At 31.3% G+C, this 27,470-nt stretch overlaps 4 protein-coding genes across 5 annotated transcripts in view; 2 read left to right on the forward strand and 2 right to left on the reverse strand.

The window, feature by feature from the left end:
• The window catches only part of LOC119830682 (transmembrane protein 47), a 22,637-nt gene extending 14,349 nt beyond the window's left edge, over positions 1 to 8,288 (reverse strand). Inside the window, exons 1-2 of one of the 2 annotated variants that reach the window (XM_038353774.1) lie at positions 8,098 to 8,288; positions 6,752 to 6,813 (exon numbers count right to left, since the gene is read on the reverse strand). In XM_038353774.1, the coding sequence (XP_038209702.1) occupies positions 6,752 to 6,813; positions 8,098 to 8,101 (66 nt within the window). In that variant the 5' untranslated portion in view covers positions 8,102 to 8,288. Of the gene's footprint in view, positions 1 to 4,981; positions 5,707 to 6,751; positions 6,814 to 8,097 lie in introns of those variants that run through there. The other variant, XM_038353771.1, reaches the window with a different exon arrangement.
• Positions 8,289 to 8,691: 403 nt separating this feature from the next.
• LOC119830639 (DNA repair protein RAD50) lies at positions 8,692 to 20,236 on the forward strand. The gene is made up of 24 exons (XM_038353697.1): positions 8,692 to 8,801; positions 8,898 to 9,195; positions 9,554 to 9,737; positions 10,025 to 10,210; positions 10,348 to 10,561; positions 10,931 to 11,022; positions 11,161 to 11,370; positions 11,624 to 11,790; positions 12,506 to 12,654; positions 12,984 to 13,098; positions 13,384 to 13,490; positions 13,674 to 13,800; positions 14,043 to 14,201; positions 14,760 to 14,873; positions 14,986 to 15,183; positions 15,798 to 15,944; positions 16,287 to 16,502; positions 16,805 to 16,965; positions 17,294 to 17,528; positions 17,793 to 17,999; positions 18,531 to 18,727; positions 19,073 to 19,177; positions 19,343 to 19,459; positions 19,849 to 20,236. The coding sequence occupies exons 2-24, from the start codon at positions 8,941 to 8,943 to the stop codon at positions 20,093 to 20,095; spliced, it is 3,909 nt and encodes a 1,302-aa protein (XP_038209625.1). The 5' UTR covers positions 8,692 to 8,801; positions 8,898 to 8,940; the 3' UTR covers positions 20,096 to 20,236.
• Position 20,237: 1 nt separating this feature from the next.
• Positions 20,238 to 23,030, reverse strand: LOC119830640 (conserved oligomeric Golgi complex subunit 8). The gene is made up of 7 exons (XM_038353698.1): positions 22,872 to 23,030; positions 22,486 to 22,792; positions 22,239 to 22,404; positions 21,813 to 21,908; positions 21,553 to 21,721; positions 21,165 to 21,328; positions 20,238 to 20,999 (listed from the first exon to the last, which is right to left on the reverse strand). The coding sequence occupies exons 1-7, from the start codon at positions 22,924 to 22,926 to the stop codon at positions 20,310 to 20,312; spliced, it is 1,647 nt and encodes a 548-aa protein (XP_038209626.1). The 5' UTR covers positions 22,927 to 23,030; the 3' UTR covers positions 20,238 to 20,309.
• A 676-nt stretch (positions 23,031 to 23,706) lies between these two features.
• Positions 23,707 to 27,470, forward strand: part of LOC119830826 (zinc finger protein 628-like) — a 9,263-nt gene continuing 5,499 nt past the window's right edge. The window contains exons 1-8 of the mRNA XM_038353978.1: positions 23,707 to 23,986; positions 24,481 to 24,735; positions 24,816 to 24,887; positions 25,076 to 25,248; positions 25,416 to 25,503; positions 25,997 to 26,216; positions 26,452 to 26,531; positions 27,362 to 27,470. The exon at positions 27,362 to 27,470 is cut by the window's right edge and continues 74 nt beyond it. Of these exons, the coding sequence (XP_038209906.1) occupies positions 24,688 to 24,735; positions 24,816 to 24,887; positions 25,076 to 25,248; positions 25,416 to 25,503; positions 25,997 to 26,216; positions 26,452 to 26,531; positions 27,362 to 27,470 (790 nt within the window). The 5' untranslated portion in view covers positions 23,707 to 23,986; positions 24,481 to 24,687. The remainder of the gene's footprint in view (positions 23,987 to 24,480; positions 24,736 to 24,815; positions 24,888 to 25,075; positions 25,249 to 25,415; positions 25,504 to 25,996; positions 26,217 to 26,451; positions 26,532 to 27,361) is intronic.

Genomic DNA, 27,470 nt, shown 5'->3' on the forward strand with positions numbered 1-27,470 from the left:
ATCAAATTTTTTCTATTCTTTCAAAATTTCTCATTTATAAAGCATTTCAATGCTATAAAACTAAAAATTAAAATTTAGATGTGAATCGTGTTTGTTTTCAAAGAAATCATATTATTATATACATATAATTATTCACATAATTTGCATGACTGTGAAGAGTTGATTGATGGCAGATAGAAGGAAAAATAATAGACGCATATGGATTTGCAATATTACGGAAATAGCATGGGTACCAAGAGGAAATTAAGCCTCCGGTGCAAGAGGCAACCAAGGGAGTAAAGTGCTGTTCACTTCGACTTACTCATTTTTTAATATCTATACAAATAAAATAAAGTCACGTCAGTTACACTATTTATAACTCGAGAACAACTGTTTTTATATATCGAATTTCAAGTATATAGGGTCCGTTGAATTTCCTCCGTTTGTATTAGTATATGTATTAACTGTTCAAAATTCAAATAAAACGTAAACAAAAGTACATAGTAGAATATTTTCGATTCGATTTTCTTATTTATATTGTGTTGTGCCTTCGTTATGCTAGTTACATTTATTGAAATAAATATATTTCGTCTAGTTTTTAATAACAAAGGAAAATCGGTAGCTGTAGAACAATCACCTGTGCAATCTGATTAGCAGGCATTTCGTCTTGCTCCGATGCGAACTGCGGTGGCGGCGGCAGGACGGGCGGCAGGGCGCGCGGCTGCGAGCGGAGCCCACCGGGGCCAGCTCCCGCGCGCCCCTGCATGCGCGCACGCTCTAAACACGCACACACGCACCGCGCATACACACGTTAATGCATTCCTTTCCTTACACAGAAATGCCTATTTATATTGTTCACTTCCTTTTAAATATTGCGCTACTTTAACTGTGCGTGATCGTAGGTAGAATATATGGTCGAGGATTCTGAACAAGACGAGTGATTCCTACATAAAAAGACTAATTAAAAAAAAAAAAATGTAAACAATGGAAACCTTACATGCGATATGAAGTCGTTTGTCTAGTTAAACGCTGCACTAATGTCACGCTGATCGAATTACAACCACAGACCTCGACTGTAACGACAGCTAAACAAAGGTAATTTACATGTGTAATGCTACAATTTACGCATACAATTTTGCACTTTAGTTTTAATTTCCTAAAAAAGATCAAAACAAACCAACTGGGTTAAAAATAATTATTTTTAACAAAAAAACTAAACTGCCATCAAATTGTTAGAACTATAACAACTTTAAATGGGACTACATGGTAGGCTTTCAAATAAAAAAAGAATCATAACAATCGGTTCACCCAGTAAAAAGTTATGAGGTAACAAACACATAATACAGTTTAATTGTTAACCTCCTCCTATTTTTGAAGTCCGTTGACAAGAAAACAATCCTTGAGCACAAAAAATTTCTATTAGGACGCTAAAAAATGGATGGAATATAAAAGTATCCAAAAATGTTTGGTTTGGGCTTGACTTGTATTTGAAGAGTATTCTGATCTGAAAATATGTTCCATAAATAATGAGTAATAGAAAATAATGATTGGAGAAAATCCAAAGCAACAGTTGTTTTTCATTCGTAATAGCATTTTTTTTTTAATATTAAAATATGACACCAATAGAAACTTGAGCATTCATTATAAAAGAGGTGACCCAATTTCAAAGTTTATTTTGCTTGTATGCGCGACTGAACTTACTGAAACTCGGAATAAAATCAAAATTTCTACAGTCAGTGCAAATACTGTCAATAAACTAGGGTAGTGATATCAACAAGAACCGTTTTATTCGCATGACTTCTCAAATTAGGTCAGCAAGCGACTGAACAAATGCGTACCTACCTACTTTAAATAAAGGGGAAGTAACCAAATGAGGTTATAGGAGCCGTATAAGAATACTAAATCGTAATGAGGTAACCGTCTCAGCTTTATGTTAGTCGTAAATTACTAAAAGTATATAAGGAAATACACAATATTTTTGGTTGTACATCTATCTGAATGAATCGCCGAATGTGTTGCTAAGCGTAAGATTCGAGGTCGGCTGGAGCATTTGTGCTAATTTTTTTTTGGTTCGGAAGGAAAGTTCTTATGGAGAGAAAAAACTTACCACAGGAGAAGTGCGGGCAGAACGCTACTTACATATATTAATGAATCAAACATAAGCTACAAAACTTTGAGAAAAATAGTGATGATGTCATTGAAACGAAATTTTACAAATTTAAATACAATATCAATTTAATCCTACGTACGAAGATAGAGACAATATCTTATCAAAAATGTAGAAATGCACACTAAAATATGTAACTAAGATAAAATGCATTATCACGTATAATACGCATGTCTTCATGATTATTATCCATGTTTAAACATGTTGTTGTTAAATGAGTTTTTTTTATTAAAGCCCTTAAAGGTGGATCTCAATTTATTTGTATAAAGAAGGAAAATGTTTATATTTTATTAAAATTATTGAGAACAGTAGAACAGAATGGACAGATATTTCAAAAGTGCAAGGTGCAGCGTAAATAGATATAATTACAAAACATTTGATACCTTATTTAGAGTTAAGACTTGAAAACGTAATATTCGGATCCTAATATTCACTCATTTGTTCTTATAAAACGCAAGGGAAACGTGCAACCAACTCAGAAACACATCTAACAATTCCAGTTTCCTACTCGTGCCATCTTAGTATCTTTCTACAGTTACGGCTACTAGAAGTAAATCTCAGGTCCTGGCAAGCTAAGGTTTCATACTGAAAGCAATTCAACTTGAAAAGTTTCGAAACGCATTGTATAGCACAAGTTTTTTGATATTAAAGTTTGTGTTTGCACTCCAAAGCTGACATTTTCCCAAACTGCCTTTTTTCAAAGTGCCAGTTTTCAATGGTTCATCTATGCCATTCGATCCATCCATTAAAAATTCATGAAAAAAAAATACAAAAATGCGCTAATAATAATAAGTACGCATATATATTTTACATATTTTCAGACAAGACATACTTAATAAATTTTCATAATGCTAGATCTCATATACCTATTAACAATAAATATAATCATTAATATGTATTTGATTTTTGGAATATATATATTTCGTTTTGTTCGGTGCTTTTCCAGGGTACGTTTGAAAATGTTTATTAAAGGGTGAACTCGAGTGTAAAACGGAAAAGCTTCAAAGGAACCTTTTCTTTTTCCCTTACACGTGAATATATTTTTAATAAATCTTGCGCTCTATATTCCAATTTCCACAATAACACAGGATATTAATAATTCTAAACATTTGGAATGAAAGATGAATAAGTTACCCCAATACTGCAACATCAAAATTGCTTTATTTTTATTTAATAAACTGAGGCCATAACCACACTCATTTTCATGTATAATATAATAATTACTTTATTCGTCACTCCTTAGTGGAATATCGAATGGATAAAAATAAATTTTCATATTGTAAACAAAGTAAATGAAAACAGGAAAGTGTCGTTAACTACTGTATAATGTGCAGAGAAATATAATAAAAGGAAATAAAGGCACTAAAGATATTTAAAATAAGTTCATAATATTCTAACTGTTGCTATTTTCCCATTACTTAGTTCCAAACGTTAACGTGTTTCACATTCCAAAATAAATTTGACAATTAAGATTAAAAGCCCAACAATTTATTGTTTGTTGGCTCTTTGTAGGACGCTTTATACAACAAGTTCTATAATCTACCCATATTCGATAACAAAAATCAATAGGGAAAGAAGTATATTTTCATATAACATTTTTAACATTTGAATAAACAATTTTATGATATTGTGCTAAGTTGATTTATTGAGTTTTTGTTGAATAATTATGCATACGTGCACAATTTACGTAAAGAGCATCGGAATACCTAATCGCTAAGTCATATTGAAGAGAAAATTTTATAGATACATATGTTATTAATTAAGGTGATTTTCTATCTCGGCAGTAAATTAATATCTTGATAATAATTTGAATGAATGGATCGATTCGAAAAGTAGAAAAGATTTCTGTAAACATCTGCATTCTTCATTAGGGATGTAAAATAGCAATGAATTAATAGTACACCTCTAGCCAAAGACAGCGTCTTTTCTAACATTGATTCCATGACGCATTGTTTCTTTGAGATACAACTTTCCAATAACAAGTTGGAAGAAACATGACCCACTCTGTATTTACGATAACTATATTGGGACGATTCAGATATATCTGACACAAACGAAAGTGAAAGTATTGCTTTATTATTAATCACCGTTGTGTGGTGCCTTTCACACGTAAACAAATAAAAGATTCCATTTATAGTGAAATATTTTGTTCTTTTGTTACAATTCGATATTATGGAAGACAAACATATTCAATTTAGAAATTTAACAATTGTAGACTAGATAACCCTATATCCATTCAAACTAGCGCAATAAATAACAAATATCAAAAGAGCTTTAAGACGATTCTTTCAAATCAAACATAATAATTTCAGGCCTATAAAACATAACAATAGCAATTTTAAACATATATCTCACAAATATGTGGCTTAAGAGTTTTGCGCATTGACCCGCGCCGACTTTTAGATTTATACAAAAAGCACCTTTGCAGTCTCCGGAAATAAAAGCACTGATACGAAAATAAATTATTCAACAAAAATACTAGCAAGGTTTTGAAAAGGGTAGGTGTAAGGAATAAACAGGGATGTGTAAAATTGTAAAGACACTCGGAGGGCGGATCTCAGTAGTTGGGCGGCGGAACCGGGCGGCGCAGCGCCTAACGCGAGACTGGCCGCCCGCCCTGCACCACCTCGCAACACCACCCTCCCGCGCGCCAACAAAACACAGATTACAGAAACACGTTTATTAGCCAAAATGTTACTTGAACTTCGATCGTTCTACAATAAACGAACAGCACTCTAGCACGCCATCACAGAGATTTACTATGAATAAACAAAAACTGTTCTATTAAATACTACATTAAGATTTCTCAAAAAAAAATCTTCATAACGGTCACACCTGTGTGATCTGCAAGCTCTTAGGCTGCACGTTACGTCTGGGCGGGCGCTGTGGTGTCCTATGGCAACAATCGGCTGCAGCTCGGAGACGTCGAGTGTAAGATGCCCGCGAAGGAAATTTGAACCACTTCCTAGATTCACTAGCTCCGAAAGTTGTAACCATTCTATCACCAGGTTTTGACATATCATATACTATTTTGGGGCTTTCCGCTGTATCGGAACGCGGTGCTATACGATATTTAGCACCCGATATTGCTTTTTTGATGCCATTAAACGCACGTTCTAATGGCGAGTCTTCGTATTCAGATGAGCTATCTCTATTAACCGGGGTAAACTGTACCGGTGGTGGAAACACATTCGGTTCATGGTTGTCTCGTTTCAGTAGATTTTTTAGTTTTAACAATAAGGATGGTGGTGGTTCCGTGTTAGTTCCAACGGTGCATACTCCAGGTCTGTACTCATGTTCTATGGGAATTGTTGTTGGAGTGTAAGGTTGCGGCGGTAGCGTGGACGCCCTTCTCGGTGACAAATCGTCATCTTTCAGGTAGGCTATGTGTAAAGTGCTTATGCTGAGAGGCTGCTGTACAGGAGGCCACAATTCCCTCGTCGGTGGGACCGGAGAGGGCCGCTCTCCCATCATACGTCGTGTAAATTCTCCCGGTTGCCACAGATTACTAGGCGTCAAACCCCCGTGCGTTTGCATTCCGCCACACTAGTTCACTAACAAAACGTAAGTCGTTCACTAATCCAATACTAGGCTTCAAGCACTTTTAAGTTTTCCTAGATAATATACGCTCACGTGTACGAGGTACCCTTTTATAATTGGATGAAAGATACACAACAAGGAGGGTATTTAAATTTAATTTATTATTACAAAGAATAATTAGTGCTTTAAAGAAAATGAGTTATATTTATGTAAGTACCATTGATATAGAAGTTTTATTTTAGACCTATAACTCAATCAACTATAATAATACTATTTCACAAAGTTTGTACAAATACAACATTTTAATGGATCTTATATAATATTCATAGGACTAAAATGAGCTTGTCCCTTCCAACCGTTTCTCTCTGATATGATAAATCATAGTGAATATGTCAAAGTTGGCCTAACTTTCCCTAAAGCCTAGCCTTGGTTTAATTAACAGATTTGTATGAATAAACATACCGTGTGAAGAAAATTGTATATTAGGGACGCGTTTTCAAAACTTACTAATATCAAATTATAGAATTGCTGTTTGAACGTTTTTTCGGAAGAACTTTTTAAGAAATGCTGGCAGAGTGTCAAATAATCATGCGAATCATCATAATATGTGAAAATTAGACAATTCCTTTTCAATTTTTCTGAGATTATTTGTATCATTTTCGTATATATTTTTTGTGTGTTTTTTAAAATAATAAAAAGCTTACTTTGGATATTTTTGTACAACAAGTGAAACAAAATTATATAAATAGTAGCAGAAAAATTATTCCTGAGGCCTCATTATTGTCATTGAAAAGAAGCGATATCGAATAGAAGTTTTTACGACATCAATTATCAACATTTGAAACGAAATTCTTCCGGCTATTATGAGATAAAGGAGTAATAAAAAGCTATTTTTGTTTTATATAGTTTCATTTCATCAAAATACTGTATGTGATGCAGCAAAAGATAGCTTGTTTTTGTTGCATGCGTGAAAAATGAGTTTGTCCATAAATTCAAAATCACTTCAGATTGCACATTATTTTCACATTTGAAACTTAAGATTTTATTACAGTAATATAAGCTTACCTTCAATGGTCTTGTGATGGTTACTGTTTCTATCATTGTTGTTGATGCCATCCTGTTATCACCTTCAAAAGAAAAGAGCTTTGATAAAAAAAGCATAAATCAAGTTTCTCAAGCTTAGGGTGAAAATTTTTAATCAACTTCAATAATGACATTACACTACATCTTAATATATATAAAAATGATGTGTCATATTGTTTGTCCGCGATGAACCCCCTAAAATACTCATCGGATACCTAGCCCAAGGCAAGCAGCTTGTCCGATGTACATAAAACACAAAGGTAACTGACTGACCGATCTGTTGATGCGTTGATACGCACAGGCAAAAATACTGGTCTGATTGGGCTAAAATTTTGCATGCAGATAGACACTATGATTTTAATAAAATCTGAGGCCAACATCTAGTTACATAAGATATTTAACAAAAAAACTAATTTGTCTTTAAGTTATCTGAACAATACCAAATTAAATGGAACTGCATAAAAGGCATCAGTTTAAAAAAAAAGGAATCAAAAAACTAATCAACAAAAAAAAAACAATTAAATTGATAACCTCCTTTTTTTGAAGTTGTTGGAAATACAAATGATTCTTGTGGCAAGAGATTATTGTGATTTCTACTCTGATAGCTTAGAGCAATACTAGCTAGTACAGAATTAAATAATTATATTATATTAATGATTTGGACTGATTCTACACTAATATCTATTAATAGTGTTAAGCAATGGTTCCCAAACAATGTAACACACTTGTTGCAGAATATTGAATGATATAGGCTATTATAGTATCTAACATAAAACAAACTGTAACACTTCATCTAAATATGCATCTAAATAAAAACCTCATATACATTTCTATACTTTTAGTTAGTGGTATTAAGTGTAGAAATGTAATTTAGTATATTTAATTTTTTTTCCTATGCACTAGTAATTGACGCATGAGGATAGAAAAATGACACAATAATTTCGATTGAAAGCAATTTAAATCATTGTAAACTATACTACTTATTTATGCTGTGAAATCCTCATATTAATAATGGAATTTCATGAATAATACAATAATAAATTAAGTTTATAGCACAGTCTTATAGAATAATATCATAAAACTTGGTGATTCATAATATAACAAGGCCAAGCATCCAAGCTTTATGTACACTTGATACCTACTCAATTCAACAGTACAATGGATGAAGAAAAACAAAATTATACGAGCATATGGAAAACTTCAAATCTATTTATTAGTTTAACCTACCCGCTATTACTCTATTTATCGCATTCTATTTGTGATCTAATATCTTATGATGAAAAGCTGGCTCATCAAAATAAACAAAATTTTAAGTGATCAATACTTACTCATTTAAGCTTTCTTCACACAACTATCAAACAACTTCACATCAAATTAATAAAAGATTAAAGTACCAATAGTAGATTTATAATGTAATATGTAGCCTACACAAAGAAAAAATATAAAATTTATAAAATAAATAATCGAGAAACACCATGACAATATTTGTTTTTTGGAACTGATTTTTTACTTCATCTGAACACAGACTAAAAAAATTATAGCTTCAAACAGACTAAAAAACTAAAAAGTCTCTTGACACCACAGTACTACAAAGAGGAACATATCATGTGTTTTGGTGATACCGGATGAAGAAAATTTTCATTTCCGCATTGAAGCTTAATAGTTAATCCAATAATATAACAATATTCTGTATCTTTTATCACTATCTGTTTTTGTACGATTTTTTATACTACATCAGACACAGATGCAAAAAGTAGTATGTTAATACGGGTTCATATGCATTAATCAATGTATGGAAGAAGCATTAGCGTTATTTTCAATAATATTCGTGTTAAACATTCAGAACTATTAGGTAGGTAGATATCAACTCGTCACATCGTTGATCGTAGTATATTTTGGACTATGGTCGATCGTTTATCAATAAACAACTGTCAACAATTCAGCATCAAATCAAAGACAACGACGCCGGGAAAATAACCTTTTGTTGTGTTGCAGTTCGTTCGATTTGATATTTTAATTTGTTAAAATATCGGTTAGTTCGAATACTTCTGATTTAATATTTTCTTTAACATTATAGACTTTAATTTAGAGGGTAGCATAATAATATCAATAACATATGTTTTCTTAGGAATGAACTGAACTCAGCAGCAAATAAAAACTTAAATATTACAATGGCGGGAATAAAATCTTTGGCAGTACGAGGTATCCGCAGTTTTGGTCCTGAAGAATGTGATGAGCAAAGGATTTCCTTTGAAAAACCTTTGACACTAATACTCGGTCAAAATGGGTGCGGTAAAACTACAATTATTGAATGTTTACGATATGCAGTAACAGGTCAAATGCCTCCGGGTAGCCGAAATGAATGCTTTGTACATGATGCTAAAGTCAACAGGTCGACTGAAGTAATGGGTCAAGTAAAATTAAAGGTATGATGATATAAATATTGATAGTATATAAATAATTTTTAAAACCCTAAACTACTATTAGCGCGTATAGGTTAAAAAGATAAAAAAAAACTGTTCAAAAATTGTTACAATTTTTTAATTTATTGAAAGTTACAAAAATAATAAAAAATAATTTTTCGGTTATAATGAGAATGGCCCAAGATCGTAAGTTTCTTTATTACTAGCAATTTGCCTTTAAGCCACCAAGTGCTGATAATGTAATATTAGGACAAGCTGTGTATCTAATGTACTGAAAATGTATGATGAATATCAACTTTGAAACTATAAAATAAGGGTGATATACATAATGTGAAATACTTAAAATTAGTTTTTTTTTAAGATAGTCAATGCTAAAGATAAGCAACTGGAGGTATCAAGATCAATGAGAGTAACAGCATTACAAAAGAAGAAAACCAAGTTCCAGACTTTGGATTCTTTCCTTTCAGTCATAGATGAAAATGGAAAGGCAAAAGATATATCTTCAAGATGTGCTGACTTGGACATTGTTATGCATGAAGAACTAGGTAAGTTAACAATGATTACTTACTTATTCAGTCTTATAAAGAGATGTCTAATTTTTTTATTTATTTATTAATTGCTATAAGACAAATTTGCAAGCTATATATTTAACTAAATAAAGAGCAACAAACATACACACATTCTTACAAACTTTCGCATTTATAATATTAGTAGGATAGGATAGTAAGATTCCTATACTCAAATAAAAAGTAAATATAGAGCATATTCAATTTATTATAATGTTATGTATTTATTTTACTATTAATTTTTTATTATTTGTATACATTTTTAGGTGTGTCAAAAGCAATATTGAACTCCGTCATATTTTGCCATCAGGAAGATTCAAGCTGGCCTTTAGATGAAGGCAAAAAAGTGAAAGAGAGGTTTGATGAGATTTTTGATGCTGATAAGTACAGTGATTGTATAGATAAGCTGAGAAAAATAAGAAAGGAATATGCTACAACTCTCAAGTTGCTTGGTAAGCACATTAATTATGTAATCATATAATATTTTAATCATATTTATTTAAAATTATGTGTGGAAGTATGATGCAAAAAATTATTTGATGTTAAATATGTTGAAAAATTATGTTTAGAATAATCATCATTTTTTTAGAGCAAGAGGTCGCTCACTTAACAGACAAGAAGCAAGAATTAGATAAAAAGAAGTTAGATGTTGTCAACACTGAGTCGAGAATCTCTGAAGCTGAGTTGAAATTGAGTGAATTGACCCATGAGCTGAATCCTATTACTGAAAAAATTAATGCCATTGTTGTATTACAGAAGAATTTGGTTTCTTTTGAGTCAAAAAAGGAGAAGATTAAGACTAGGTATAGATAATAATGCCACTTTAAAAACTTTTATAAATTTTAACTTTTCATAAATATTATAAATACTAAAAGATACTGTATAAGAATACAGAATTGATTGTTTAACAAAAGCTTCTTAAAAATAATGCATACTTTATAACTAAATATAACAAATGTTTTACTGCTTTTGTTTTTTCTTTTGCAGTTTATACTTTCAAACAGCATACACAATTATACATCGTAAACAAAATGTTCCAATAATATTTATCAAGTATTTTAATAAAAATAAATAATATTTCCATAAGATTGCTATTAACAAATGTACATTTGTGTGTATTTACGAGAGATGATTTTTAAGATTGCTATTAACAGATGTACATATGTTTTCAGACTAGAACATTGCCAGACCCAAGAGCAAGAACTGAAGAAAAGCATACAAAATGTTTTTGAAGGAACAACAGCTGAATTACAAGAAAATATCAGTAGGTGTTGTACTAGTTTAATTATTCTAATTTGCTCAAATTTATCCAAAACATCTTACACTATATAAAAACATGTGAACAATTCAAATATTGGACATATTACTGATACTAATAACAAAGATATTTTATTATATTTAGCGAACTATGCAGCAACAGCTAAAACTAAACAGAAAGAACTAGATGAATCCTACAAAAAGAATTCTTCATTTAATAAAGAAGAGGAGAAAATAGCTAATGAGAAAACAGCAAATGAAGTTAAATTTAACAAACTGATTATGTTGGAAAGCCAAAATCAAGAGAAAATTGATAAAAGAAATTCTTTAATTGTGGAGACTGGTAAACTTGCTGGTAAGTGTGAATAAGATTTTTAAATTAAGGTATATACATTTTTTTGTTTTAATATAATAAACAATGGTTATACTTTCAAACTCCAGCATTTTATTTGAAAAGATTTATGATATGATACAATGCTTATCATACACAAAACTAGAAAATTTTAATTTTATATTTACAACTATACAATTAATATTAATAAAAGAAAAGTATATGTAAATGTAATAAAACCAACAATCATTTAGAATTATTAATTACCTGTGAACAGATCTAGAAATTGAGAAAGTGGAGACAGATGAAGATGCAGATAAAGGCATGAATACCATTACTCAAAAGATTAAGGAGCTACAAGACAATCTGAAGGAGCAGAAGGGGGTGGCTGATGATGAGGAAAAGAAGTTCCAGCATCATGTGGACCAGTGTAGAGATGCTTTGGTAATTATATTGCCTCCAGAATATAGAGTTTAAAATCTTGAGTAGTAATGGAAAAATATGATATAAATATGTGTGGGCCTATACATAAAATCTGAATTATCATAGCTAATTACTGAAATTGTGAAATGTTATTATGTGTTAATTACTTACAATTGGTATATTTCAATAACTCTTTTACTGTCTGAGCTATTCAACTATGGAATGCTCTACCTGAGAGTATTCGACGCGCTAAAACGCTGAATTCTTTTAAAATGTAAAAGATCACTACTTTTCCCTACTGTAGTGTGTGTATGTGTGTTCTCTATCTTTTTGTATTCCTTGCTGACGTCACCAGTCATTGTTTGTCTTTGCTTTATTTTTCTTGTTTCACTTTTTGTGTATATATATATATATATATATATATATATATATATATTTTTTTTTTATTTGTGTATGTATATTTTTTTTTATGTTTCGTAAGTGTGTGCAATAAAGAATAAATAAATATATTTCTCTTGTACAAACAATGCCTTTTTTTCTGTTTATTGTATTCTTGCTGTTTTTATCTAAGTTTGTGCAATAAAACATTATAAATAAATAAATGAATATATTTTTTCATCTCAATTTAAATTGATTTGGAGGTGTGTTTTTACATAATAGTTTTAAAATGTTATAACTAATTCTTAAAATGACAAGAACATGTATAAACAAGCTTAATAGTTCTATGTTTATGCAGTCGCGACAAAAAGAAAAAATATCAAACAAAGAGGGTGATATTCAAACAAATAAGAAGGATATAGCAAAAATAGAGAAACAAATAACAGATGTGAATAAATCAAAGCAAAGACTAGAAACTGTCGAGACAAAATTGAAGACTGCTGAAGAGTAAGTTTGGTCTTTACTTTTTCTACTAGTAATAAAGATTGGTCAATATAAACATATACCATATTTTGTATCCTGGATGACAATTTATTAACTATACTAAGTTACATATTACATTAAGTTACATATTACAAGCAATTTAACCAAACATGCCAGATGATAATATAGTTGTTTTCAATGTTTTGAAACATTTGTAAGTGTATGTAATCCATTTTTCTATGAGAATGTATTTTTTTCCAATAAAAATTATAACATATCAAATTCACATAAACTTTTAAAATGCTACTTAATTTTATGAAAATTTGCCATCATTTATTATAATAATTTTAAAGGGATTTTGAACGGATCAAAAATGAACTCAATACTGAAGAAAGTCAAAAGGAAATAAATGAAAATGAAAAACTAATTGAAACAAATGAACAAGAGCTCGAAGTGTTAAATGAAAAGGTACAAATAATTTTATTCTTACATCCAATTACAAGCTGTTTGCCCGTGGTACATGTCACAGTGCAGTTGCAGCTTTCTATTGGTGAAAAAATGGTCCACGAGTTTTTGCATTAAACATTACAAGCATACTTACATACAAATAATTCCTTTTTGTAATATTAATATAGATACAAAAGTTTAATAACGGCTATTTTTGTATATTTTAAATATAGCAACAAGTAAGTATTACTTACATAATTATAATTATTCTAGTAATTATAATTTTATAATCAAAATTGTTTTCAGGTAACAAAGCTACAAAAACAAACAGCAAAAATTAAAGAAAAGGATATGATTGAGGAATTGGTTAAGCAAAAGGAGAAGCAATTGACAGTTTTAAAGAACAAACATAAGTATGTAAATAGAGATGGATATTATTATATTTAAAAATTTCAGAACATATTTGAAAATTCCACCAGGTTTTTCCAGGATAAAGCGTAATGGTTTCCTTGTGTCATAACATATATTGTTATCAGATATTTCCGTGTCAATCTTACTGAACATAGGCCTTTACTTATATTATAAATTTATTTCAGAGTGGCTTTGACTGAACTAGTAGGAGACATTCAAAGTAATTTTGCTGTATCTGTGAACAAATTGGAATGTGAACTCAGATCTGAAGTGGATTCAGCAAAACAGAAGATCAAAGAGAAGCAAATGGAAGTATGTATCATGTGTCTATTTTAATAAACTGAAACTAACATGCATTATATACATAAAGTACAATTCTCGATCCATTTTTAAGTTATACATAGTAAAATATAGTTTTATATTTATGAGCATGTAAACAAAGAACTGAATTTAGAGGTATATATCAAGAAAAATTAAAATATCCCCGTAAGTTCCATTTCTGCTTAGACCGAAAGTCTCACGTTAATTGGTGTAAAAATTTATCTCTATTTTAGATAACTCGTCTAGAAGCTGATCGAAAGCACGCCCGCGACCAACTCAACGAACGTAAAGCGGAACTCACTAAAGCAGAGGACCAAATGTATAAAGCTTGTGGTACACAGACATACGACGCTACACTAGCTAAAATAACGTCAACTGTTGAAAAACTTCAGGTATTTTAATTGTTGCAATAAAAAAAAAATCGGAAGTGAAAATAAGGCCGCAATTTTTACACAATTAATTGATGGGCTATCTAACACTAAAAGATTTTTCTAATCTCCGGACCAGTAGTTCCTGAGATTAGTGCCTTCAAACAAACAAACACTTCGGTTTTATAGCATTAATTATGTTTCACACAGCTGGAGGCCCCAAAAAAGTCGAATTTTACTTATAAAGATACTTTAATTATAATGATTACAATATGTCTTGCACAATGCAAGTGCTAAAAAGTAATGAATATAATACTAAACCTATTTAATATGAAAACTTAAAATTACGTCGCGCCTAAGGAATTCGCTAGATACAGTAATATACGTTCCCGTGCGAACCGTCGACTCAGCGTTACATTAGGGTTCCGTTGGCGTAACTCATTAGTAAAGATAATTGTTTTGTATAAATTTTAGGTACATTTGTATATATTTTTAAACTTATCAAAAAACATTCAAACCAAGTATAGTCATAAGTTCAAAATCTATTAATCTAGTATCAATTTAAAAATACGATTATTTCAGGATGAGCAAAATGTTCTACAATCATCAATGTTTATAATAGCTAAGTATAAAAATCAACTAAAAGACAACAATTGCTGTCCACTGTGCAACCGAGGTTTTGAAACAGACACAGAGGTTTGTTATGTTAATACATTTAAAAAAAGAAGTATTAAGAAATAACTTTTACAATGAATATATTATATAGTTATAATATTGAGTTTATATAAATGAGATCATCTATTTTTAGGTATCAGATCTCATAACACAATTAACAACACAAGTCATGAATGTGCCGGCCAAGCTTGAGAAAGTAACAGAGGAATTACAGAAGTCCTCAGCAAAGAAAGATGATTTGCTCAGTATGAAGTCGCTCAATGAGAGAATCATCAGCCTTAAAGAGAAGGAGATTCCACAGTTGGAAAAACGTCTCAGTGATATTGACACTGTAAGCTATATTTCTTAAATAATATATTTAAATTTTCAAGTCTTAAGTTGTATATCTGATTTTATATATTATACTAGACGCTCGTCCTAGCTCCGCCCGGATATTAAGATTCCTATTTTATCCCAACGGAGCATTTAATCAAGATAAAAAGTATCCTATCACCCAAGTCAGCTCATACCCTGTCTGTATAACAAATTTCATCAAAATCCGTTCAGTATTTTCAGCGTGATTGACAGACAAATATCTAAACAAACAAACTTTCACATTTATTATATTAGTGTGATTTGAGTTGATTTAAATTTTCAAGCCAAATTTTATATCTAAAAAATATGTTTAATATGCATATGCAGAATGAGATGATACTAAAAGCACATTGTTCCATTATTATAAACTCTGATGAACAATTATATTAATTGGAGAACAGTACGTTTTTTTTTATGATATAACTCACTACCTTTCCATCTTGAGGCGTTTAAGCCTTCCGAGTACCCTGGAAGAGGCCTTTGATTAGTGGTATCACGTCGCCTTTTTTTTTTGTTTCTTCTCAATTTTATGTACCTTATATAAGATGTTAAATGGTGTGGTTTGAAGTGTAAACAAACAACGGATTTCAGGAATTATCAAGTGCTACAGAGGAAACAGACGAGCTCTCGATGACCATGATAGAGCCCGAGAAGCGCTTGCAGACGGCGCGCTCGCTCGCCGGCGACATGCCGCTGCTCGACCGCTTCACTAATGATTTGAAAACGGCCAATAAAGATGTGAGAATTTGTCTTTTTCATACCCTTGTTTAAATAAATGGTAATATTCACAATGAATGTGAATTCATTTTATAGAGGTACATGCATTTATATGCATAACATATCGCTTAAGAACCTTAATTCATAAGAACCCCAAGTTCTTATGAATTAAGGTTCTTAAGCGAATGAAAGAAATTTGAACATGTAATTACTTAGTATAATTTATACGGAATTATAATAAATACTCTATCACTCCAGCTCGAAAAAGAGAAACGTAGATTGTCGTCGAACATAATAGGTGAAAAACATCTTTATCACAACATACTTTTTTTTCTGCCTCTTAAAAAATATTTTCATTAACAGCTAGAAACAATTAAAGCGCAATGCACGGACATCATAACAGACATGACGCTGGACAAAGCGACAACGCAGCAGAGCTCGGTGCGGCAACGTCTCTCCGCGTTGCGGTCGCAAGTGAAGAGCGCGCAAACTGCGCTCAACGCACACAATAAGAAACTACATAACGCAACTGAGAAGAAGATTAAACTGAAGGAGGAAGTCGTTAATATTCAGAAGAAGGTATTTTTCTGTTTAAGCTTCAATACTCATTTTTTGATTAAGGTTTTTGCCTTTTATAAATATGAGAAAATAAACTAAATAACAAGGCAATGTTAGTGACATGTTTTAAAAAATTTATTTTTATTAAAGTCGAGTTGTCTTAGCTTCTACTAGTGAAGCAATTTTATACAATACTTAAATATTGTATAAAATTGCTTCACAACATCATATGCTTTAAAATGTATATTTTGCTTATTATGGTTTACGATAAAAGTAAAATTGTTTTTAATTGTTAGATATATTATAATTATTCTTACATTTAGGTTCAAGATCTAGTCAACCTGCAAGAGAACCTAAAGCAAATGGAAGCAAACAAAGAGAAATATTTAGTTGAGTTAAAAGAACTTCAAGATGGTATCGCGCCTCTCGAAGCCGATCTGAAAGAGAAACAAAATGCTAAAAGCGAGGTTGTTAAAAAGAATAGGTTGGGGTTTTATTTATATTTTTAAGCGACTGTCTCAAAAACGCAGGAATGTATATTTCATTGTTATGTTACTCGAGTTTTTCATCGATTGTTATGGTTCTTTACGTGTTTGATAGGTTCCATTTTAAATTATAGACTACAAAATTTTCTTTCTCAATGACGACGGTGACCTTCTTTGTGAAATAGAATTATTCTTTTTATTATTTACTTAACATTTGTTTGATTACTATTTGTATGAATTTGAGTATTTTAAATAAGAATTATTTATTATTTCAATGATATTGTATGCGAATTATTTATATTGTTTTAATGTTAATAAATCTTACAGGAACGAAATAGATATAAAAAATAATTACATTATGAAAGTCGTAAATGCCTTTGATAAAGTAAAGATCATAGACTTAGAGATCCGCCAACACAAGGAAAGAAACATCCAGAAGGAAATGGATAAAATTAAAGAAGCCAATGAGAAATTGATGGAAAAACAGAAACAGATTATGGCCGACCGGGATGTTCTCACAAAGAAGATAGATAGCTTGAGGGATGAGCTAGCTAAGCAAGAGGTATGATCGATATATATGTTATCATAATAATATTATGGAATCAGTAATTTTGAAGTTCAAAATAAATGTAACTTAAGTCTTACGTACTAATTTATTTCCTTCAGGCATTAGTCATTTATGAAGTTTCTGCCTTCAGAACTCTTGTCCTGCACTATTTCTATCTTTCAACTACTGAATAATTTGCCAAATCTACTCGGTTTCTTTAGCTCGTATAAGTTATATAACTATTTTTTAAGATAGGATTTTCAATTTCGTTTTTTGCAGATATACAAACGAAACTTGGACGACAACTTAAAATTACGTAAAGCCCAAACTGAAATCGAGACTTGCGAGAAAGATTTGGCAGATATCAACGAGAAACTGAGCGGAGTTAATACAGAGATGTTGTCTCAGAAGGAAGAACTGATTTCCAAACAGACTAAGATATTTAGAGAGAAAGCACAGACTGAGGGAATGTTGGGCGAGATGAAGGTAAATACGGCAATTATAGAAATAACTTTTTTTTTTTGACAAATGCGGTACGGTATACATAATTAACCACTTACGTACTACTATTACAACTACTACTTACTATATTAAAAAAGTTATATTTTTTTATATATACGATCACAAAAGGTGATTACTTGTGTACTTTAGCTATACATCATTTATAAATATAAATTGGCGCATGCGCAACCAGTTATATATCTTGGCATTAAGAAAGTTTACTTAGTTATTAAATTAGGATAAAAAAGCTTTGTCATCTTGTGCTCTATTCCAGGCCATTTATCAGAAAAAAATCAATATCAATTAAATTTAACAAATTATAATGCCTTAAAAGTTCTTGTAATTTAAAACCTATAATACAGGTACATTAGTATGTATTATATATCAGCTTATGCTGAATTGGCTTATTTTCTTTTTAGCAGTGATATGAAATTTTTCTTATTGTACGAACGTACTTGCGTCTCGACATTACCGTCAAATTATTGTTTTGTTATGCGTATGTATTGCGTACAACAGGAGAGCCTGAAGCAGTACCGGTCGGAGCTGAAGCGCAGCGCGAGCGCGGGCGTGGAGGCGCGGCACCGCGAGCGCGCGTGCTCGCTGCACGTGACGCGCGCCGTGGACCGCGACGCGCGCGACCTGCTCGCCGCGCTCGACCGCTGCCTGCTGCAGTTCCACCGCGACAAGATGGAGAACATCAACCTTATCATACGGTGAGCGATAGCAGGAACGAGCCTTTTTAAATCCTCCGTAACCGACGGGTAAATAGGGACATGGTCACTGAGACCTCAATGTCGGTCGTCATGAACCGTACAAGTTAAGAACTGAAAAAGAGTTGTTCCAAAGATGACGTATTTCTGTTACTGCTATAACAACAACAAAAAAAAAACCGAGGTTACGCAACGGTTCGCCAGTCAAAAATTTGATGGGTGGCTAATTTTTTTTTCATCTATCAGTTATCACCCTGGGTCATATGGATCGCTGAAATTCTCTCACACAGACAGAAAATAATTACAGCCAAATAGCTAGATAATATGTTTTAAATTTTCCTGTTACAGTGAAATGTGGAGAAAAATATACCGGGGAAATGACATTGACTACATAGAAATTAAAACAGAGGGTACTATGAATGCCGACTCGGATCGTCGGAAGTACGATTATAGGTTTGTATTGTAAAGTTTTTTTTTTGTAATTTTTTTTTTTCTTATACCTGAGCAATTTTACTACCCAATTTTATTTTATTATATGTCTAATAATGAAATGTTAAATATTCTTAGCAACTAAAGAAAGGGAAAATTATTATAATTATTATATAATCTACTTTTAAGGGTGGTCCAATGTAAAAATGGTGTGGAAATAGACATGCGTGGACGCTGCAGTGCAGGACAGAAGGTGCTAGCCTGTCTCATCATACGCCTGGCTTTAGCCGAAACATTTAGTTCCAAGTTAGTTTCAACCTTTATTTAAATTGACTTATTGTATGAATAGCGAGCTGAAGGAAAATAATCAATAATAAAAAACAACATAGCCATGACCTCTTCAAAAACTGTAAAAAATATTCTCCAACCCTTCAAAGTTTACTTTTTATGTGAACACATACAACTTTTTGTTGAAATTGTAATGACCTTCTGAATTTTTCAACTATCACTGATCGATTTTCTTTGTGAACAAGCAGGTGTCCTGGCATCTTCTGTGTCTTGCCAGACCGAGACTTTTTTCTGTGAGTCCCCACCGGGAATCGAACCCAGGACCTCTCGGTTTTATGATCACACGTTAACCACACTGCCAAGGAGGCGGTAAGTATATATATAACAATTTGTAAACAATATTTCAGATTCGGTATCCTCGCGCTGGACGAGCCGACAACGAATTTAGACCAAGAGAACATTCAAAGTTTGTGTTCAGCTCTTGGAGAAATAGTTCAAGAGAGAATGACCCAGAAGAACTTTATGTTTATCATCATCACCCACGACAGGGAGTTCATCGAATCTCTAGGAAATATTGATAAAGTCACACATTATTACGAAGTTTCAAGAAATGAAGAAGGAAAATCTAGAATTAAGAAAATCAGATTTACATAAAAAAATCAAAAATATTCATTTCATTCCGAGATACCACTGTAAGACAATTACTGGAAAATATATATATAAAAGGCTGTGCCTTAAACTTTATTTAAGATACAATTTTATTTCGTAAGAATAATAAAACAATTTTTTTGTTGATAACATTTTTATTTCCTAATCCAAATAATAAATATATTACAGTACCTAATATTATACATATACTTGTCACAAATTAGATAGAAAGGCCAGTGATATTATTTAAAGGTTGACATAATTTAGCTTGATCTATGTACAGGATCTTACTTTCTTGAAGAACAGTAAGAGTAACACCTAGTGTTTCTGCTATTTGGGATGGAGGGAAGGAAACTGACAAACATTTTGATATATATGGCACTAAATCTTCAGTGAAGCAAACACAAAACGAACTGTAATTTTGCCTCTCAATATCCGTAAAAGCTTGTTGTTCTCTATGATAGAATGAAATTAAAACCTGAACAGCTTTATCAAAGGATCTACGAAAACCATTATAAACATCTTTTACTAGATTCAGAGGGGCAGTTACTCTCATAGAATTAAGAACATTTAACAAGCCATTACAATATTCCGCTAAAGGATAATAATCTAGTAAAATTTCTGGAGGGCCAGATGCCAGGTTCTCATTTATTGGTCTTGGTACATTTTTTATACTAGCAACTTTGTATGTTTTCATATACAGTTCAAAATTGTTATCAGCCTTCTCTATACTAGCATTAAATTGCATCAAAACATTATTCCTGAATAAAGGAGTAAGCACACATCTCAAATCGGCTCCCACTCTTCCAAATGACAAGCACAAATACATACACTGGTTTAATAATGACTCAAAGCTTGTCTCATCTTCTTTATATAAGTTTTGATTTAAAGTATTTGCTAAATCTTCAACCTATAAGAAAAAAATGGTTGAATTTAATGAATTTCATATTTAGATAAACACCAATATTATGTTTATATTATTATTATTTCTTTTTTTTTTTTGAAGAATTTTATTAGAATTTGAATCTACGCATGTTCGAGGCGAAGTCGCCGGGCACAACATATTTTTCCTTACCTTTTGCTTTAACCAGCAAGACAACGCACTAGTTCCACTCAATTCATCATCTCTCACTTTAGACTCTTGGGAGTCTGATAAAAATATTGATTTGTGTTGAGTTAGAACATTGAACAAATGAATTCTGTGCAATTCAACAATCCTCCTTAACAACTTATCTGGGGCTAAAAAAAGTAACATTCAATCTACATACATAATACACATAATTTTGTACAATTATATTTATGTTAGGTACTTTCGTTTTTTCTTTTTATTAAAATATCACATAAACAACTTTTGTTGATTGTTTACTAAGTATATAGTGAAAGTGGTGACATGATGAATAATTTTTCTCAAGACTAAATATTTTCATAAAATAATAATACCATTTTATTACAATTCAACATACATTCTGTACTTTTAGCATCCTCAAGAGCTTTTGTAAACCACGCATTCCTAGCCTTCAGGAAATGTAAGTGCAAGCCATCCGAAGTGGCATTTTTATTCCCATTTGTATAATTTTGATCCTCTTCAGTGGATTTAAATACAATATTGGCCCGCCGCAAGTAACCCAATATCTGAATTTAATATAGTGTATATTATTGAACATGAGATATTGAATTTTTTTTAACTACAAAATTGACATTAAAAATGCAAAAAAATACTTACTTGCAAACATTGGGGTAGTGGTAAATCATAATGTAACTGATTAAAAAGATGATACAAAGTTTCATACCATAAAGTCATTATTTCCCTAGTAGTATTCTAAAACAAAAAAAAAATATATATATACATATATATACACTGATATTAAATAATCATAAACACTGGGTTTTATTGTTATAAAAGGGTTTAAATAACACTTCAAGAACAGCTGTCGTTCAAATTTATCTACTATTTAACATTACACCTATTCTCATTGAAAATCATAAAATACTAGTTATTATCATAATATTTTAGTAGGAACTGATTTCAATATCTATTTCCAGCTGTGCTTATGTATCTCTGGGATTTTGAACCATTATTAATACCTACTAACTGCAAAATTTAGATGTAAGAAAACTTATGTTAATAAAATATATTATTCAGTATCACCTGAACTATTGGTATATTAGAATATCTCTTTGATAAATTCCGTACAAATGTGAATATATCAAGTGCACTTTCATAGTCCTCAGAATTTAAAGCTTCCCTCATTAAAGATGGCAATTCTAAGAGTTCAAGCAACTTGTCACTTTGATTTCTGATGTTACTGTATTGCCTAGAAAAAGTTAGTTTAAGTATTATTCATTATGTTTTACATACATAAGAGAACACATGTTAAAGAAGTTTTAAGGCTTACTTTTTGTCTTCAACTATATCTGAAGCAGCTTGTGAGAATTTTTCACATTCTGTCACAAATGTTGGTGTTGTTTCTAAAAATACTGCTAAAGAATCTTTTGATTTACCAAGATCTTTCATTATTGTTCGCGATATCTCAGCCGTTTCGACAAATGTTTTGTAATTTGTAAAAGCCAAATCTTGCGTTTGTTCAGTTAAATGTTTCATTTCATCAGTTAAACGCTCAGGTTCTTTTGCAATTTGTTCCCAATTTTGCGAACCAATCTTCTTAATATAATCGGTTATATCCGAGAAATATTCAGTATTTTCTAAAAGCAAACATAATTATGTTGTATTGTACAGTTTCAATAAATAGAATTTATGAATAAATTAATTACGCAGGTTTACCTGTGGAAGAATCCTGGAATAATAATTGACACAATTCTCTTAATTCTTGTGCCATTTTACGAATAAATGAAACAAAACTTAATTATTAAATATCCGTTCAATATTTACACAAAGATTGCTTGTTTACGTGTTGAAAATGTTAAATGACACTTGACATCCATAGATTATACCATAGACTATACACCTATATATCACCGCTGTGCCAAGCGGAGTGGGGGGTATTAGGTGTTTTTTCTCGTTTCGGTCTCCAAGCTCAAGGCCCGCGATAGAAGCAATGCAACAGCCTAAAAATACACCATTACTGCTCGTGTTAAGTATGGATGTATATTTGTGTTACATGAGAGTATCGACGATTGTTATATTACTCAATTATACAAATTATAAAGGTTTTCTGATAAATATTTATCATATATAGTCGAATTGGTAATAATTGTGTGTGAAATCTGCATCGTCTAGTTGCTTTAAGTGTTTCAATGCAATCCATCCTTTTATCAGAGCCTATGGTCTTTCTATAGAGTTCAAAACACAGAGCCTAGTAGTAGGAGGGCTTCTAATATGGAGTGCTCCCTCCATACTTCTTTAGACAATATGGAGGATCTGTCAATTTTAGTACATACATTCCTTGTAAAACTGTCGCGGCTTTTATTTCGACTTCAGATTGTAAAAAGTGTAACCAATATTGTTATATATTTTAAAAGTGCATTGAATTAGAAATTATTTAAATTAAATTGTCAAAACGTGCAACAAATAATTATTAGAAAATTAATAAATCATTATACGAAAGCCTCTTTTTTTTCGTACCGATTCGCGAAATTAAATACATATTTTTAATCTGTGGTAACTAAAACCCGAGAATAGTAAAGACGAGTTGACGAGTTTCAAGATAGCCATTTGCTGTAATAACCAAATGTTTCATAAATTTGCCCTTTTATTACGAAAATAGTGAATTCTTTACACTGGTTTTTTAATCTCTACACAAGAGTTTGTCGAGGAAAATAACCTTACTTCATTTTTGGTTATCTTTTTGTTTTGTTCCGTAGGTACTCGGTTATCAAGTTTTGTGATTGCGTCATGTAAAACTATAGATGTATGAATATATTGCAACCAAAAATCAGGTATTGTAAAGAGAATCCCAAATTATTTTGCATATTTTCATCAAAAAAGTCGAGTGAATGTAATTTTTTACTTTGTGTATACTTGTCTTAACCTTTTCTTTGACAATTATAACCTATGCACTTTCAATTATAGGCACCATTTTTGTTGCGCCATTTCAAATGATATCGCTGTGCGTTGATGATTATTGAGCAAATATAATTTTAAAAGAAATTTCTTTCATTTAATCTATAATGTAGTCTAAATATTTAAAGCCTTGCTAAGGTTATGTTGATGTTTTGATCTCACATCTAAATCTATTATTGAAATCATTGACAGGGATAGATTTTATGTTCTACTCATATCTATTTTTACGTGCAGCGGTTACAAAATTTATCACTCCAAATAAATGTAATTAACTTCATAATTGGTAATATAAATTGGTAAAAAAAAAGTGATACATGTAGTATGTAAACAAATAAAAATAACCTCAAACATTTTGTTCTCTCTGTTTTAGTTATTTCTTATATCATTTAAAGAAAAAAGAATCCTTAAATTAATGATTCTAATCATTAATTATTGTTAATATGACATCTGATTATTTACTAAGACTGGATTCACTTAAACTTCTACCAATATAATATATGATAATCCTAATACCCCATTATGGAGCGAGAAAATATAAAATTAAAATGAATCAGACTGAAATATAAACAATATTATAATGGAAGGAGAACAATTCCACCTCCGTTGGGAGGAGGCTGATATAAAAGTGAGTTTATATCTTAATTGAGTATTTATAACAACTCTATCGAATTTTAACATGTTAAATAAAAAATTCAATTTTTTTAGCCAAATATAGAGGTGACTGAAGAAGTTATATGTGGATTAGAAAATGTGCAATGTGTGCCTTATTCAAATATGGTTTGTTGATAATATTTTTATATTTTATTAATTACCAAGCATGTAGCCATCACTGTATCAATTATATATAAATACATTAATGGTACAATATGTATATAATAATGTTAGTTCTATTTAATGTAATTTCACTAAAAAATCTATTGACAAAAATTTTAATGCAATTTTACTCATTATAATTTTTTTTTTAGACGGCAGAAGAATTAATTGCCAATGCAGACAATATAGCAGCAGAAAATCTTGTATTCTTATCCCAAGATGTGAATTACACCGAATCAGCTGAGTTAGCTGCAGATCCTAGTGTTGAGTGTGTTACTGAGGAAGTTATTACTGATGACTGGGTGATTAGTGGAGAACAAGAAAGGTATAGATATATATTACTAGTTTTTGTAAATTGTTGCAAAAACAACTTGAGAGTTTATCTAATTAGGTATTATAATTGTTCAGTTCATAAATTGATAAATTAGCATTTTTTAGTATTTCTTAATAAGAGCAGAATTAATTAGCGAAATTCTGTTGAAATTGTTTCAGAGTGGAAGTGCCTTTAGAGCATCTCGCGCAACCAGTGCAGAATGTGAAAGTAGAAAATGACCTTGATGTGCCATTACCAACAGATCAGGTAATTTTTTTTTTCACAACCTATGTCTGTTAATTTTTTTTCTTTGTTATTCAAATAAACTGTTAATCAATTTGGCTTTGAAAAATAATAAACATGAGGAAATGAACCATACTCATGCTTAATTTTTCATAATTCACACAGGGTTCCAGGTTCAATAATTAAGGAAATTAAGGTTCACTATTATTATAGTAGTTTTTGTTTGAAGCTTCACTTTTATTGTTAATACTATGATAATCATAGGAATATTGAAATTCAAGGTATTCCTTGTAACATTAGAAAGCCAGAAATAAGGCGGAATAAATTGACAGACATGAAATGTAAAATAAATATTTTTGGTAGTTGCATGGACCTTGTATACTATACCATGTACCCATATATATTCAGGAAAAAATGGTTGTTTTGAAATTTCGCACAGCTTCTCTCTTAAAGATATTTTATTTAATACCTATTGGTATAGTTGAGCTTCTATTCTTCATTATTTAATTTTTTATAGGATGAATACACAGCAATGCGACCATTTCCCTGCGACTTTTGCTCACGGCGATTCCGAAAGAAAGCAGCTCTTATGAACCATATGGTTGCGCATCAAAATGATCGGCCACATGCGTGCAACCTCTGCGGCGTAAGATATGTGCGCAAATGTGACCTCATGAACCATCTTAAAGTACACGCCTTTATACCAGATAATGAGCCCATAGAATATCATAATAATGGTAATTATTTTTTATATTAACTTGTTTCTCTAGCTTCGTTATGAATTAATTTGAAGATGCATATGTAAGTCTTTCCTTTTCCCTGTAGTAATATTACACCAATTCAAACATAATCCACAATCAGCTTACTTATAACAAACTTAATTTGACTGAAATTGACTTTCTGAGAAGTTTATGATTTTTATAACGACATAGGAGACAAGAATAAAATTCTACATTAGATGTTTTATTCCAGAGGAAGAAATACACAATGCCTCCCTATTAAAGCCAAGGAAGAAACGAGGAAGACGGAAAAAGAAACCAGAACCCGTAGAAGTAAGATATTATGAATATTTCACTAGTACTGCTTACTACTAATCTTAATGTTTATTCACTAGCTCTCTATATTGTAAGCAGTAGTGGCTCAGTGGTGAGGGCCTCGGACTTCAATATCGATAAGTTGGGGTTCTAGACAAGGAGAGCACGCAGGAAATATTTTGATTTTTCAATTTATCTGCATATGTGGATAACATTACCACTGCTCGAAACAGTGAAGAATAACATCGTAAGGAAACCGGCATGTCTGAGAATCAAAATTTCGACGAAATGTGACATCTGCCAATCTGCACTTGGCCAGCATGGTGAATTATGCCCTAAACCCTCATAGAGGCCTGTGTCCCAGCAGTGGGAACATATATGGGCTGATGATGATGATGTTTATTCACAATTCAAATTTGTGAAACAAATAATAACAATGTACCATACTAGCTATTTAACTGTAATTATATAAAAAAAATAGGTATATCTAAGTAAAGAAATTTTATTTTTTTATACAATAAATATACTGATATTTTTCTTATCTGCATGGCATATCCATTTAGTTTTGGCAGGCATTTAGTATTGCAACTTGCATTAAGTGATTAAAAACAATTAAAATAAAGTTAAGATATTGATTATAGAATGAATGAAATAGTCTATATCATCTAATACATAACATAATCTGTCATAAGCGTTTGTTTATCAGTTTATATACACATATCGCAAGTTATCTGAAGAATGTGAATAAATAGGATAGACAGTTGATATAAAAAAATAAATTTAATGCAAAAATAGCAAAAAAAAAAATTAGTTGGATATTGAATCTTATTTCTCATTTGTTTCCTTAGAACGGTGTGCCAGACGTACATATGACGTCAGCGCGCACGCAGCAGTGGTCGCGGCGCGGGCGTACGCCGCCCAAGCCTCCCCCCTCGCCGCCCTCCCCTCCCTCCCCGG

The sequence above is a fragment of the Zerene cesonia genome, chromosome 12 (genome assembly GCF_012273895.1).
Source record: "Zerene cesonia ecotype Mississippi chromosome 12, Zerene_cesonia_1.1, whole genome shotgun sequence".
Lineage (NCBI taxonomy): Eukaryota > Metazoa > Arthropoda > Insecta > Lepidoptera > Pieridae > Zerene > Zerene cesonia.

Excerpts from the sequence above, each read along its gene's own strand:
- LOC119830639 (XM_038353697.1), top strand. The coding sequence starts at position 8,941 with ATGGCGGGAATAAAATCTTTGGCAGTACGAGGTATCCGCAGTTTTGGT. Across the intron at positions 10,562-10,930 it reads AAGGAGAAGATTAAGACTAG|ACTAGAACATTGCCAGACCC; the intron begins GTATAGATAATA and ends ATATGTTTTCAG. Across the intron at positions 19,178-19,342 it reads CGTCGGAAGTACGATTATAG|GGTGGTCCAATGTAAAAATG; the intron begins GTTTGTATTGTA and ends TCTACTTTTAAG.
- LOC119830640 (XM_038353698.1), bottom strand. The coding sequence starts at position 22,926 with ATGGCACAAGAATTAAGAGAATTGTGTCAATTATTATTCCAGGATTCT. Across the intron at positions 22,405-22,485 it reads GATATAGTTGAAGACAAAAA|GCAATACAGTAACATCAGAA; the intron begins GTAAGCCTTAAA and ends AACTTTTTCTAG. Across the intron at positions 21,329-21,552 it reads GGATGCTAAAAGTACAGAAT|CCCCAGATAAGTTGTTAAGG; the intron begins GTATGTTGAATT and ends TACTTTTTTTAG.